General features: G+C 38.4%; 1 protein-coding gene across 4 annotated transcripts in view; it reads left to right on the plus strand.

Moving 5' to 3' along the window:
- The first annotated feature begins 3,707 nt into the window (after window positions 1-3,707).
- Window positions 3,708-15,534, plus strand: part of LRP2 (LDL receptor related protein 2) — a 128,036-nt gene continuing 116,209 nt past the window's right edge. For all 4 annotated transcript variants that reach the window (XM_027810692.2, XM_055718826.1, XM_027810694.2 and 1 more), the window contains exon 1: window positions 3,708-4,005. In XM_027810692.2, coding sequence (XP_027666493.1) covers window positions 3,912-4,005 — 94 coding nt within the window. In that variant the 5' untranslated portion in view covers window positions 3,708-3,911. The remainder of the gene's footprint in view (window positions 4,006-15,534) is intronic.

The raw sequence follows: 15,534 nt of genomic DNA on the forward strand, positions 1-15,534 counted from the left end.
CTCTGTACAAGATGCAGCTAAATTCCCTAAAATGTGACTTGCTATTTATGGAAACTTCTGCTCACATTACGTGTATTTGGAAAGATTAAGTGGTAAAGTCCAAATACACACTGCTGCTGTGGAGCCCCATGAAAACAACTAAGTCTGCTCTCCCTGAAGTCTTGTGGGTTTGATGCAAACTGAATTGAGCCTTAGGTGAAGGGATGCCTTGAGTAGTACCTCTAAAGAAACACTTCTTCCATTGATATTAATTAATATAATACATATTAATATAACAGATAATTAATATAAAAATTAATTCTGCCTGTTAAGGAAGGAATTCTCTAACACACACAAATATTGTTGCTTGCTTTAAAACAGAGGTTCCATTAAAAAAATGGGACACTTTAAACTGTAGAACAGCAAAACCAGATGAAATCTGAAGAATTAACTGCCGCTGTTGCATATTTGTACTATTATTCGGGCAGCGAGACAGTCTTTAATTTAGATTTCTATGAGTGTTCATTACCAACACTCTCTCAAAAAATGAGAATGGCTAAAGGTAGCCTTGCTTTAGCATGATTAAACAAAAATAATAAAAAAGCTTGTCATGATAGAGGCATGGGATTTAATGATGAAACTTGAAATATGAAATTGGAAATATAGTTTGTAACGCAGGATGTTTTCTATGTGGAAAAACCTGGGTTTATCCAAGGACAGATCGACTATAAGATTACCGAATGCCAGTGGCAAGTACAGCTTTACTGGATAATGCACTGGGCAGATCCTCAGCCTCTGTAAACTGTCCTAGCCTTGAGAAGTTCAGAAGAGACAAGTTTACAAGTGCAGATCTAACCCAGTGTTTCTTTTAGTGAATATTTTTGTGGTTTGGTTTTATTTTATGTTTTTAATTAACCATCAGCTTTGTATCTTTACCTAGTCATACATCAACCCTGGTGTTTCTATCTGTGTTAAGAATTGGATGAGTTTGGACACTAAATTAGAACTGAACCCTGGTCAAAAATCAACGCTTTTAATTTTTAACTTCTGTGCTTAGCATGCATCTTTAACCTGTAAGCAACGTGGCTGGTTGTTCATTGTTCTAAACTACACCTTTAACAGCTTTTATCATTGCTTGCTTACAGCAAAAACCAGGCAAGCAAACACATCCCAAACTGGGTTTTTAATTAAAAGCAGAGTTCAGTGAACAACTGCATTGCCTATGTTTTCTCCCTCCAACCTTCTAACAGATATAGTCTGCATCTTCTTAAACCTGAAATAACCTAACTAAAAATCCCTAGATCTAGTTCACTCAGAGAACAATCAGCTGATATCTTAGTCAACAGGAAGCTGAGAGGGAGAGGTATGTTACACTAACACGAGCGATTATGGATGTAGTTATGGGAAAGCCCTGAGGTGTTTTGAGTCAGATCTTGCAGCTCTAATCTCACTGAAGTCCTATCTGATGGTGTCCAGCAGGACAAGGTCCCTTTGGCAGGATGATGAAGTGCCACGGTGAAGTGAGAGGACAAAACTTTAGATGAAGTAAACAGAGAAAAACATTGTCCTGTGCTGGTTCCTTAGTGGCAATCATTCTTCAGCAGTGAAGCATCTGAGCTGATCAGTTCATTTGTCTCTGAATGCAAATTTTGTCTTGTGAGTGCAAAGTATAATGGCTGGGAAGTGCTTGACTCGCTGTTTCAGCGCAGGGCTTCTCCTCACTATCAACAGTGTCTCCACCATTCCTGTTTGAGAATTCCCTCTTGCCCACCGCTCTGGGAAGTATAGATGCGTAGAAACGGTAATGGTGAATGGGGCAGGAGCCACACCTTCTGGCTGCCAGCTGTGTGGGAGTGAAACATAGGTAGGTGCCTCCCAAAGCTTGTATCCAGGTCACCTCAAACATAGTGACAGAAGGTACACGTAACTCCCAAGCAGTGTTTGCCCTGTCTGCAAGTTGCTGAGGTGTGAACTGCTTAAAACAACTCCCCTTCTAATTAAGGGCCGTCAATCTGTGTGTTGGCTTTTCAGGCACCCATCTGCACACAGCAGATCTGCTTGCTACCCTCAGAGGATCCCTTCCTTCCCTCCCCATCGGCGTTGTTGAGGGATTAAAGCAGCGGCGGCCCCATACACAAACGCAGCTGGTTCCGTTTGGTCAGCCTGAGCCTTGCTGTGAAACCACGACAAGAATTCCAGTAAGTTGGCAACACTGAAACACAAAGAAAACAACAATAGGAAAAGTCCTTCCGTGCAGAAAGGAATGTTTCAAGCACTGTTCCCCTACAGTGAAAGGAGAGAGGGTGGGAGGGAGGAGAGAGATTTGAAGAGGGCAGGTCCCCCCCCTCCCCCGGCAGCTCTGGATCTTGTGATGGAGAGATCTTATCCTCTCTTTGTGATTCAGAGGTGCCAGGAAGCTAATTGAATATTCCGATCTGCCCCCAGTGTTTCTTGTGGCTTGACCCCGGTGCTGTGTCGTACCACTACACCAAACAGCCCTGAACCTGCATAAATCACAACCTTGCAAAAGCCTACATGCCACATCTTCTTCCCCTTCCCCCTTCCACCCCCCACCCCCCCCTTCTATCTTGTTAGAAAACCTTTACGGAAAGATTTAGAGGGATTAGCATCCTACACGACCTGGAGAAAAACCACAATCTTGTAATAAGCAACAATATGTTCCTACACAACTTTTGCAAGAATAATCTAGACACCTCTACCCTTTAATTGAAATTGCAGTCCATTGGAAAAAGTGGAAGAGTTAATGTTTTGAAATATCATTTAAGTTCTCTTGCAATATCAGCAAATACCCACTGCTGTATAATGAACATGGTATGAAGCTAATGTAAACAATATATGGAATTTATAAAGGTGGTGTCATTAAAATTAATCTGACAAAGCCTCTTGCAAGAGAAATAGACCCATCTTTCTCCCATGGTATGTATGCACAGTAGTCATTGTTCACATGCATGTGCACAGGTACAGAGAAAGGCATAGCTTGGCATAACTAAATTTTCTCCATGGAAGACTATTTCTGACTAATATAAACCAAAATAATGATTTAAGTTCACACAGTTTATGCATGGTGCTTCTGATCCTGCAAGCAAAGCTTCCAAAGTGTTTGCCCTTTTCCCAAGACTGAAGTATTAGGATATCTTTATCTTTCCCTGGTGATATGTTGCAGTGTTCTACCCTTGTGAGTAGGTATATGATTCCTGAAATGGTAGCGGTAAAAGATAGGCAGACAATTCACATGCGCTGCACACAGTTGGAAAGTTAGAACCAGAGTAAGGTGTCTCCAGCTGGCATCCTAAGCATTCTCAGCTAAAGAACTTTACCAAACTGGTTTTATCTGCTAAGAAAATGCAGAAGTTTCATCCCTACAGTTTCTCTTTTACAATATTTATGCGAGGAATAATAATAGTAAAGAGTTTTAATCTTTATCCCCTGCATTGGTAAGTAGGCGGTGTGACATTCCTCAAAGTTGTCAAAAATCCTTTTCTTGTTTGTAGCACTTTGGGACACTAAAACCCGGGACGTATTTCACTTGCTATCTGAATTCCCCTGATCTACTCAAAAGGTAGCACCAACGGGCTCTGATACAAAGTCTGCAAAGTGCAGGGACTTGGAAGCATCTTGCCTGTCCTGCAAAGAGTGGAAGGAGGGGCAGAGGCAGCCTGTGGCTGCAGGGCCTGGAGCAGTGCCTGATTCCCTCATGCTAGTTCCGGGGCCGACGGGTATAAAGAGCTTTATGCAATGTCTGGAGGGTGGGAGTTTATAGAAAACGCAATGTCTCAACAGTCGAACACGCCTTTCTTCTGCAACTAGCGGGATAAGAAAAAGACACCAGGCTCCTTGTGCTGCTGCTGTGCAGATCAGCACCCCGGAGTCGAGGAGCCAGCTTCTGAGGGAGCTGGAGCATCCCAGCCCAGATGGGACCTCACCATCGGATGGATGGAAGAGCAGCAACTGCTTGCAAACTGCTCATATTATTCGCTGCATGCATAATGCAGGGCAGTTGCCAAGGTAAGCGCTATGCTCCAGCCTCTCCGGAACGGGACTTGCACGGCAAGGAGCACATCCCTGTCCTGGGGACTTCTATGAGAAAAAGACAAAAGTGCAGGAAAGTAGAGGGTTAACGGGAGGCTATTCGAGAAGTTCTTTCTAATAGTTAGGGGAGACAGTTGACTCTTTTCAGGAGTCATTTGTTGGAGTCAATTTCTGTTGTGGAAAAGGAAGTAGCGCCTTAAAACCCACTACAAACACCACCGGCTCTAACTTCACTTCATCTTAGTTTTAAATTATCCCAGGATGTCTTTTTCTGGTTGTTTTTCTGGTTTATACAAACTTTTTTTATGGTTGTACAAGACAGTAACACATAAATGTTGCTAAATTTGAAGGGACAGGTCAGACTTTACAACTCCACAGTCTAAACTCAGTTTTGCAGACATGCAAGTGGGCAGCTTTTCCTATAGCGAGTACAGCTTACTGGCTTTGGATAAGGTTAAAAAAAAAAAATCACTCCAGAGTTTTTTCATTTTTTTCCTTGCAATCTTTGTGCCTTTCTTGCTACTGAAGTGTGGGTGGTTTTGCAGAGCAGAGTTCACCTGCATTCCAAGAGCAGGTTTGGTGACCACTAAAATTGTACCTAGAGTTGTTTTTGATGAGAAGTGCACAGGCTGTGGCACTTGCATGTAGACAGGTTGTGCCTGTTGGCGCGGGGGGCGGGGGGAGTGGTTTATGCGTGGTGAGGCTTGCGTACGTGTGGTATATGCAGTCATTTACAGAAGGCTATAAGAAAGAAACAGATGCTTAGTCTGGAGCACAATAAGCTCCCCTCAGTCGGTCTCAGACGCAGATTTGAAGTTGAGAGAGGGAGAACTTTTTCTCTGAGCTTTGCTGTTGCTAGGCGACATCTGGGAGCATGTGACGGGCAGAGCAGGCTGAGTGCCGCTCCTCTGGTACTAATCTGGCTGCTAGGGATGGAAGTAGCTGTGTCTGAAGTCTTCTTCCCAGCCTGTGCCTGCAGCCCATCTCTTCCTCTCTCCCTCTCTTCGCGGTTTAATTGCAATGAAAACGAAGCTTGTCTTGTTGGAGCAAGAGTGGCTGAAGTGCATTCCGTCGGCCCCATGTAGTGACCTGGCAGTCCTGCTTGGTTGTGTGTGTCTGTGTATTACATGTGCATTCAAATTGTTAATCTGCTTTCTTTGCTCAACTCTTAGTTTAAGCTCCTTAGACAGAATCAAGTAAGCAACTGCTGTTAGCTCCCACTCCCGAGCAGGGAAGTAGGAGATAGCTAATGTGCTGCAGGAGACCTGCAAAAGCTCTAGCCGAGGTCACACTGGGCATAATCCTATGTACTATTATTTTACATTGGGTAGAATGGAAGCTGCAGTGTTGATCTGAAAGTTTATTTCTTTGCTCTACAGCCGCTTTGGACTGTTCAAGATGTGCCTGGTAAACGACATGACAGGATAAGCAGAGGGAAGGTTTGAACTAGCCTCCATAGGCAGTGGAAGTACAGAAGGTTTTTACTGTGGTGTCACAATCTGCCCCCCACCCCCTTCAGAGTAGAATAACTGCAAATGAAACAGTGCAGTTTTAGTTAACAGGTAACTGATACTAGTAAAATCTCTGGATAGCAATCTTGGCCACACTGTGAATATTATTGTGAAATATTTGGTATCTCTAAGTTCCAGCTCCCTGAATGTTGAGATCATGTCAGACTCATTTAAAAAAAATATTACAAGAATCATGAAAGTAGTTCCAAGGCTCAGAAGGAAAATGGTGAAAATCATACTATCTTGTCTAATCCTCAGTATTTTCAAAGGTGCTTCCGTGATGGTTTTGAAGGTTTTGGTGGCAATATCTGAGTGCTCCCCCGTATAAGCTAGATGTTTCTAGAAGTAGCTGCACCTGAGCACTTGCTCAAATGAGAGTATCAGGATTCTTCCTTGATTTATCTAATTCTGGATTTACTGGAGTTAGACCACTTATAAACTGAATAAAAATACCGCCTCTTGTCATTGCCAGTAGTATAGGGCCTGGTTCTACAGCCTTTACTCTGCAAAACTGGTTGCCTGTGGGCTTTTATTAGAAAAAACTGCAGCTGGAATCTAAAAAACTACCTAAGTGAAGGTAGTGTGAAGAAGGAGCATCACGGGATTAACCTTAATGTTTGTTTTGAGAAATCTCAAAGTGCTTCACGCTCATAGTCACAAAGTAGACACACTGGATGGATGTTGTACTCTCAGCAGTTTTGCAAGAGGTCAAATGAGATCACTAGGGCAACTTCACATTTGAACAATGAGTTCTTTAACATTACTGCAAAGCATGCTAGATCTAAATACTCCTGCAATATTCCACATCGTATCTGTTATCAGGCTCACCTTATATAACATGGAAGGCCCGCTGTACTGTTTTGAATGAGGATTTAGTTCCTGAGAGTGTTTGAATTTTTTTTTTAATGATTTAGCACCAAAGGAACTGTTAGCTTAGCTTCTTTATAAAATAATTCATTTATATAAGATCATATATACATAATTCAGAGAAATATGTTTTTCTTTGTAAAAAAAAAACCAACACCCTTCTTTCTAGACAAAAAGTATTGAGAACTTTCTTCACAAATATATAGTAGTTAATATTTCTGTAATCTACATATTTCAAATCACTTAAATTTCCTTCATTGCTTTTTGGTATCCCTTGTGTCCTGATGACCTGCTTCCAACAGAGATGATTTAAATCTTCCAGAAAATAAATTTAATGTATTAAAATAGTATGAAATATTTAATAAATGACATTGGTATTGATTTTTGTCACCAATTCTGTTAAACTAGTGCAAGTTCCAAAACAATGCCAGTGCCATCTTTTCTCAGACTTGCATGTACTCACTCTGAAATTCTGACTGTGCTGCAATTTATTGCAAAGTACCAAATTGCTATGTAAAGGCCAGGATTTCACTGTATTGTGTAGTTTTCAACGTTTAAATTGCTGTTTGCCTCCCCCATTTTTCTGGTGGATAGTTCTGAGGATATTTTTATTTCCTTAGCACACTTCGTGTATGGAATCAAAGATGACTGATTCATATGAATGATTGCTTAGCCAGGCTGTGTATTTTCTATGCTGATATTCATAATATTTGTGTAAACTTTCAAATTCTGGAAATGCAGGTGGAAATGCAAGTATCTCCATTAATGGTCTTTCTCTCCACATATATGCTAATTTTTTTGAATTTTGGATTCTATACTGAGTTAAGAGGCCAGATCAACACAGCTAGGTTGACTTCTAGTATTTTTTGCTCCTCTTTTCAATAAATCATAGTTTACTGCCTTTTTTTTTAAGGTTTCTGTTGTTGTTTTCAAGGTTAGAAGACTTAATTTTAAATACTTTTTTATAGGGAAGCTGATTATTCTGCATGCTTCTTGGCAAAACGTGATTTGTACAGAAACTTTGCTCTGATACAAAAGTTAATGTATCAAATTTGATTTACTTCTTAAATCTCTGCAATGATAAATCATCAGCTGAAATGTATCCCTGGCCAACGTGACTAAAATTTGTTACCATTATAAGGTCTCTATTAGCCTGAGAATGAAGGCTATTCTAACAATGAATCTATATGGTGTGATATATCTCAGAAATCACAATGAACATGTGCATGAAGTGAGGCCAGTAATTGAATAGGTACAATAAGACCAAGTAGAGAAGAGCTACAGAAGCTCTTTCCAGAATGGCAAGGGGAAACGTGCTTTTCCGTCAAACACTGTAATAGTTCAATCTCAAAATTAATAATTCAGTAGTTTTTAGGCATTGCCTTCACTCAAATCTATTTAATCTATCTGTAGGATGATGTGTAGTGGTGTTGCTGTAGGCGACAGGCCAGAGTCAGTATTCATACTCCCTTGTACAGCACTGTGCACATTTAAATGACAGAGAAGCCTGTCTGTAAGATTACGCCCCTGCCAAGACCTAGTGTTTGAAGGCCTTGAGTGAGACTTTCCTTGGGGACTGAGAATTTGGGAGTAATGAGAAGGGAGAAAGGATGGCAAAGAAAATGCATATACCTATGCAATCCTGATATACAATTTAATAGGTATTGTGCATGACCTATGGGCTGCAGTGTTCATAATCCTGCACTAGTATAATTTTTTTGGTTTCTCTTGGAGATGTACTCACACAAAATTAGGAGGAAAAAATCCCATTGAGTGTCCATCTGCCTGGCTCTGAACTAATTTATTGCCTGAAGGCTGACAATTTAGAAGTACCTATCAGTGAAACACATTATGATGTTCTCACATTTATTTAATGAGTGGTATTTCTGTGCACTGACAGTCTTATTTTTTTATGGTTCTTTTTAATGAGTAGACCTTTTAAGTACATCTCTTGAATTTTCTTAATAATTTACTCTTTTTTTTTTTTTTCTGTATTCTGTTCAGCAAAGCATATCAGGAATTTGCAAAGTAAGCAGCTAAAGTGAGGAATGGGACAAATCCCAGAATTTTAGTTAAAAATTGAAAGTAGTAATTGGATGACACCTGGTTAGATTTAGGTTCTATGCCAAATGCTAGAATTACAGTAAATAATTAAGCTACAAGAGTCAAGACAAACAGAGACAGACAAACAGAAATCTAAGGAGATTTCAGCTAAAATAAATGTGTGATGTATGTGATGCTTCTATTTCCCTTTAAGACAAACCAAAACCTTCTTTCATAAATTGAGCTGATTGGAAATTTGAGCAATGAAATCCTACTTTAATCCAGATTTACTTTCCATGTGTTTTGCAGGAAATGAGCAAAGATTCTTTTGGGGGAAAGGTAGAATGCAATTTCATTAAAGCCTTTTAATTCTTTTCCTTTTGGGCTTCCTGGATTGATGTGAAATCAATCACACTGTTTGGGGCCTTTCCCCCTCTATATACCTTCTTCCACTGTTAGGTTATTGCCAGATCAAAGCCTAATAGCGTTTTTTAACTTCTCATTATTTAGCACTGAACTTGAGGTTCTTCTGTCAAGATTTTTCTTTTTACATGAATACTTTTTATTTTTAATTGAGCAGTAAACAGGCACACTGTAGAGGTAGCTAATTTTATCTTTATGAATATTGGACCAAATTCTGTTCAGCTTTCCTACAATACTTATTTTTAGATGTGAGAACTTGTGAAAACTCTTCACAGAGACAAATACGGAACTTTGAATCACACTGTGCTATCACTTTTTAAAGCAAGAGTTTATAATTGTTTCTCCTGTTTTAGAGCTCTGCTTAAAAAGTGCTGGAACCATATAGCACTTCGGATGTTTCAAAGCAAATTACACTTTACAGAAGTTGTCACTGTTGAAAAACATTAAAGGTCTCTTCTAACTAATGATCTACAGGTTGACATCTATTTAAAGAGAAGGTGATGTTTTTATTCTACTATGGCTAATTAGTGATGATAATCAGATAATTTGTCAGCTTCTTTTTAATATTTTACATTTGAATGTGGCAAATACAGGACAGAGCTGTTTTACAAATTACTTAAAACTGAAGTGCTGCTTTATATAATTGTAATAATTATACTTTACTCTTAAAGATACCTTGAGCTGTTTCTAGATGAAGGAACAACAAGGGTTTTTTTTCTGAGTCAACTCAGTGTAACTCCATTAATTTCAAAGAAATTATCCCTGATTTGTAGTGATCTAAGAGAGATAGAATAGGATTCAGTGAAGAGTAAACATCTCTTAATAGCTTATTATTGAGATCCATTTTGAAGTCTACTTCATTATGATAATGTTAATTTTATTAACTGCTTTTTGCTTCCTTAACTCAGCACACTTTTGGAACAGTTAGAGAAAATGAAGTGTTACAAGTAAGCATAGAAATATTTAATGGAATGGATAGCCTTTAGCGGATTCCATAAGCTTTTACTATTGGTTTCAAGGCTTTTAATGTTTTCTTTGTTTTGCAATGCTTAAAGTGGATTAGAGATCTAAGGATCACTGTTACAAATTTTGTTTTGGATTAATGAAATGACATATAAGAGTTGACTGAAATTGTTCTATTTTTATGACCTGTTCTATTTTGTGCTTTTAACATGAATAAGTTGCCTTTGTTTTATAATCAAGAAGCCAGATCTTCAGTAAAAGGGCACTGTTTACAGCAGCAATGTGTCTACCCAATTATTTTCTTGTGCAAGCAGGTCATGATACTACACCCTGCTGAGTTGAGTGGAAGAATGGAGGTCTATTCCAATCGGGTCTCCCTTTGATGGGGATTGCAGGCTCATGCTTTTGTGGAGCAGGAAGGATGGGGGTTTTAGTGTGTTCTGTGGCATCTCTTAAAAAAAAAATGATAAAAGGCATAGTCCACAAGATATCCCAGGAGCTAACACATTCACTGATATATTTAGAATCTAAGTAATGGTTTTTATCTTCAGAAGCCATTGTGCACATTATCAATTCAGATAAATATACCAGAGTTCAGTTAGTTTGAGGAAGTATGGGGCCGGCAGAACTAGAGTACATACATGTATCAATAATCCTCCCCAGGATTTGCCCAGAAGCACATTATTAAACACCAGTGGGAGACACTATTTAGATCTGATCAAGCCCTTGTCATACCTTGTGATGTAAGGGTACAGTTTCACAAGTGATGAGCCAAGTGAACAGTTCACTGCTGCTGGAAGCAGGAGGCCCCGCTCTCCTTCCCTCTCTCTCCCAGTGCTCCACTCCCACGTTGCTGCCAGCCTTCTAGTTCTTGCTACTTGCTTTGTGCTAGCACCACTGCTCATAGGGTCTCTCTGTGAGCTGCTTTCACTTAGAAACCTGGAGGAAAATTAAACCAGGCTTAGGGTATTAGGTGGTTCCTGGTGGCGTAGTGATTTTCAGCAGCATGCAGAAAGGTCTGGTAGTTACCAGAGTCTGGAAAAGAAAGTGAACCTTGGCATCAAGTGGGAGGAGGAGAGGAGGCAGAAAAAGGGAGAGAAAAGAGACACCTTTGTTCCTATGGTCAGTCAGGGGGTTGGCTGAGCTGGCCATGCAACCACTGCTCAATGCTTCTGCTAAGAACATACAGGAAATGCTTGGCTAGCATGCTAGTTACATGAGTGGTCCCATCAGGGCTGTGTAACAGAGTACCAGTGTTAGCGCTGCAGGAAACCCTTTTGTAAAGTTGTCTAGTGTAAACAGATGGCTTGACTTGAATGGGACTGCTCACGTGTTCACTTTTGAGCAGGATTGTAGGGCTGTTCTCAACCTGCAATGCAATAAATGAGTTGGACAATAACCAAGCACATGGAATGCTGCTGCAGTTTTTGTTGGCCTTCTAGCTGTGTTAATAAAAATAACTTATACTACTGAGAGGTCTAATAGGTTTTTTAAACCATTTCATGTGAAACAAATAAGCTCCTGTTTGTGTCTGAAATGAATGACCAAAGTTTGTGGTGTCTTTGGTATGAAGATACAAGCTGTTTTTCTTAGCTTTGCAGTTTTTATTTTTCTGTATGGTCAGCCACAGAACGTACCTTGAAACCTCACTGAAAATGAATTTTTGTTCCTAGTATTCTGTGAATGTAGCAAAGTACTAAAATTCCTTTTTTTACCTTTGCAGTACATGAAAGGTTTTTAGTGGAGTAATTAAACTGCATCTACTGCAGTTGTTAATCTCAGCCTTGACAAATTTCTGTTGGTTAAACCAATAGGAAATACGAGTAGAGCCTCAGACACAGCTCAGTTGTGGCCTGTCTTTTTGCTCAGGCAGGCTGGCCATCTCCTTCACTGGGAGCTCAGCCTGGGTAAAGACAACAATGAAAATCAGGCTCCTTTGGCACTTGCAGAAGTGAAATCCTGTCATGGAATTTGTGTTGCAACTGTAGGCAATTGAAAAAACATAACAGGATTTTTGCATTTCCACTGTTAAATCGTCATTACCAGCTTTTAGTAGTTTTGCAGTTTTAAACTTTATTAAGCCTACCACAGAATGCATTATGAAATGGTTATCTTAGAGTGAAAATACAAAAAATAATAAAACTTTAAAGCTGAACTTTAAATCCTTTAGAAATTTGGGTGTTTCTTGGATTTGTTTGAGGAAAAAAGAAACTAAAAGAATAATAGTTAAATTCAATAAAATGAGTAGCAAATTTAAATTAATTACAAGTGAGGTAAAAGCTCAAACCTTGATCAATTGGTTTATCCATACTAAGACTTCATCACCTATTAGGTAACAGAAACCATTTCTCCCTGGTTTTTGTTTGCTTTCTTAAAGAAAAGACACTTTAGCAATTGTGGGTTGTTTTTTTGGGGGGGGTGGTGGTGGTTTTTTTTTTTTTTTGTATGTCCAATACTTTTAAGCTTGTTGGTTTATTTAACTTTTTCTATTAGGGGTCAAGAATTCTCAGAGATTTAAGTCCTAAGAAATTTCATAAGGTAGTAGAGAGAGACACAGACCCAAACTATCACCCCATTAAGGGAAAATATCTTTCATTAAACACAGGGTACAGAGATGCTGATTTTGTGGCCTGCAATATGCCAGGTGTGGCTGCAACCTTATTCCTAGCATGCATTTTGAAAGACTGATGGAAACTATTGGTATGATGAAGGGATTAAGATTTAAAGGTTGCAAGTCTGTAGGCAAATGCCAACAGTTCTGTGGGCAATATTATTTATATGTTGTGTGCTACCACTGTGAAACTTGGGAGACAATGTGTGCCTTTCCTGTGGGTTTGTGTGCTTGCTTCTGGGTTAAAATACATAGCATGCAATACTTATATGCTCTTGTGTTTCCAAGGATGCAGCAAGTGTAGGGTTTATCCAGCTACACAAGCTAGAGCTGGAGACCCTTCTTCCCTGCTACTTACCTCTGTGCCTGGAATGCTGCTTTGAGTAGCTAGCTAATGTAATTTAAGGAATTACTTAAAATATTATGTCTGGCAGCCACCAATGAAGGGAAGTAGCAGCAGAATCAAGCATAATTAAAAAACCAAAATGGGTTAGTAAATCTGACAGTAGTAGAGTTTGCCTGGTTCGGAGAGATCTAAGTAAAATACTTCTGTTAGGGCTGATAGAAAGGGTAATGTTTCAGTGGGAGATGATATTTCCTGTATTTATTCTCTTCTGATGAATTCAACCACTTTGCCTCTTTAATTTGACATGCTCACTAGTATTACTATTTGGGTGAAAGGTTTTTTTTTTATTATTTTTTATTTTTAAACTGAAAACTATAAAGAAAATATATCACATTTAAAAATGAAGTAGCAAAATGATGACTGTGAAGCTCTAGGACACAGCTTAAATTGTTTTTTTCTATCTGGAGTCCCACTAGTTAATGATGGTGCTACTCAATTAGTGAAGAATTTTGTTATAGATGTGGGTTCTGAGGTGGGAAGGGAGAAACAGATTTCGCTTTATGTGCTTACCATGTTTATTATCTGTAAGGGAAAGTGTTAATTTATTGCATGACGTGTTTCATTTTTCGTTTAATAACTTGTGATATAGTATTCCAGTAGGTTTATGATTTGACAGTATTATATATTGCATAACAATTTTCAATTTAGCAATAATACATAAAAGAAATATAAAAAAATTATGTGATATCACTGGCACCAACTGGAATGGAAGGCTCTTACTGAGGCTGATTCCAAGTGCTACAATGACTCATCAGTTTTTGGGAAAGCATGACTGAAATGAATGCAGCTCACCATCTCAGCATGGGGTCTAGTTTTGAGAACAAATAGCACATAGTTGGAAAATTTATTTAAAAAACAGCACAGATCTGAAAATGAGAATAGTTTCCTGAGAAGGTTGTTTTATCATCTGGTACTGTATCTGTTGGACTTTCTCAGTGGTATGTACTGCTCTCTTTAAGTTGTTTAAGCAGCCCCGGCCCCAGTGTAGTTGTAAATACTTCCTAGTCTTGCAGATTTTCCTCATTTGCTCATATTTTCCCACTCACTCTGTTACCGGATTGATATTCTACAGCAGCCTTGGGGCCAATAGCAAGGTTCATTCTTAGGAAGATGCTTGGGATGCTTCCTTCTCTGGGTAACTGGGGGTTTCTACTGTGTTTGCTTGTTCTTCCTCTTTATGTCATTTGGTCAATTAGAACAGATTTTTGCATATTTAATGTGCCATTCACGAAAAAGAAGCTTCTGGGTTTTAGGAGAGCTCAGGCATATATGCTTCCCTAGAGATCCACAGTGCTTGCTTCACTAACCCAGCTAACACAATCACAGTTGACTTGTGTGGATTAAGACACCCAATGTTGAGACTACTGGTTGAGCTTATCCATTTTAGTGTAGAATATGTTCTTTACATGTCATGTGTCTGAAATACATTTTTTAAATTGTGAAGGCTAGTCTTTCAGTACTGCAAATACTGGTTCTCTTTAATTTGGCCATGCAGATAATAACTTTAATAAATTCTCTAAGAAAGTACACAAATAGATTTTATTAGTCTCACCTTGGAAAAATATTTGATATACAGTTGGGGTTAAAGAAAGTGTCCAACCAAAATTAATGGCTGATTCTCAGTTATCACTGAAGTAGAAGAAATTTGGCTGTGACTTAAACGGAAGGAGGAACCTGGTCTGTTCAATATAAGGAATATTTACTTTATCAGTAGAAAGGAGTATCATCACCTGTCTATTGGAATTACGTGTATCACCTCTTGTCTATTAGAATTAGGATTAGTTCTTATTCCTGCCTTGTTATAGGACTGAGAAGATAGTAAGAGTTTGCTTGTTGCTTTTTTAAAGTGTGTGAGTTAAAGCAAGATTACAAAGGAACTTAATTTTGACTAATTTGCTTATAGTACCATGTGATGGTAAACATATGTAGTATGGATATGTGCTGTTTGTGAGCATGCATGATAAATAAACTGTCATGTTATTAAATTTAAGAAGTTTATATCTTTCTACATTTAGGATCAGTGTGAAAAAAATTACGATATTGTATACTTTAATTTTGTTTACTTTTTCCATAATGGCTGGTTTTAAAGTGATAGTATAGAAACCATAGTTACTTTGTTATCAATACCAGAGCTTTAAGAAAAAAATAATTTAAAACGGAAAGTTTTTTCTAAAAGGTCCATGTGTAGTTTGTCAGAAAATTAGGAGCTTGTTCTCTTTATTACTAGTTCAGGCTTATACTTGAAAAAAAAAAGAATAATTTGTTAAAAATGAATTTATAATCTATTTTTATTTTTACCAGGTTGTTTGCATTTGTTGCTTTTTCAATGAATTTATAATCTATTTTTATTTTTACCAGGTTGTTTGCATTTGTTGCTTTTTCAATTAATAAAGCTAAAAGAAGGTAGAGAAGACGAGGATTATGAATATCTTTAACGTTGCTAGGAGGCATTTACAGTGTCATTCCTTTGAACTTGATGTCTGCAGGAGACTTGAACCCTTTTTTCTTTGTAGGAAAGCTTTTCTGCTTAGTTTCAGTAGATTAAAATCCTGAATTTCTTTAATTCCTGGATTTATGTTAAGGCTTAGCAGAAATGAACCTATAGTCTTTTTATAACTGAAAACAAATAGTTTAACATAGAATATGCTAATTTAAAATATTATTTTAAAAGATTTTGTATG

This window comes from Falco cherrug, chromosome 8, assembly GCF_023634085.1.
Source record: "Falco cherrug isolate bFalChe1 chromosome 8, bFalChe1.pri, whole genome shotgun sequence".
Classification (NCBI taxonomy): Eukaryota; Metazoa; Chordata; class Aves; order Falconiformes; family Falconidae; genus Falco; species Falco cherrug.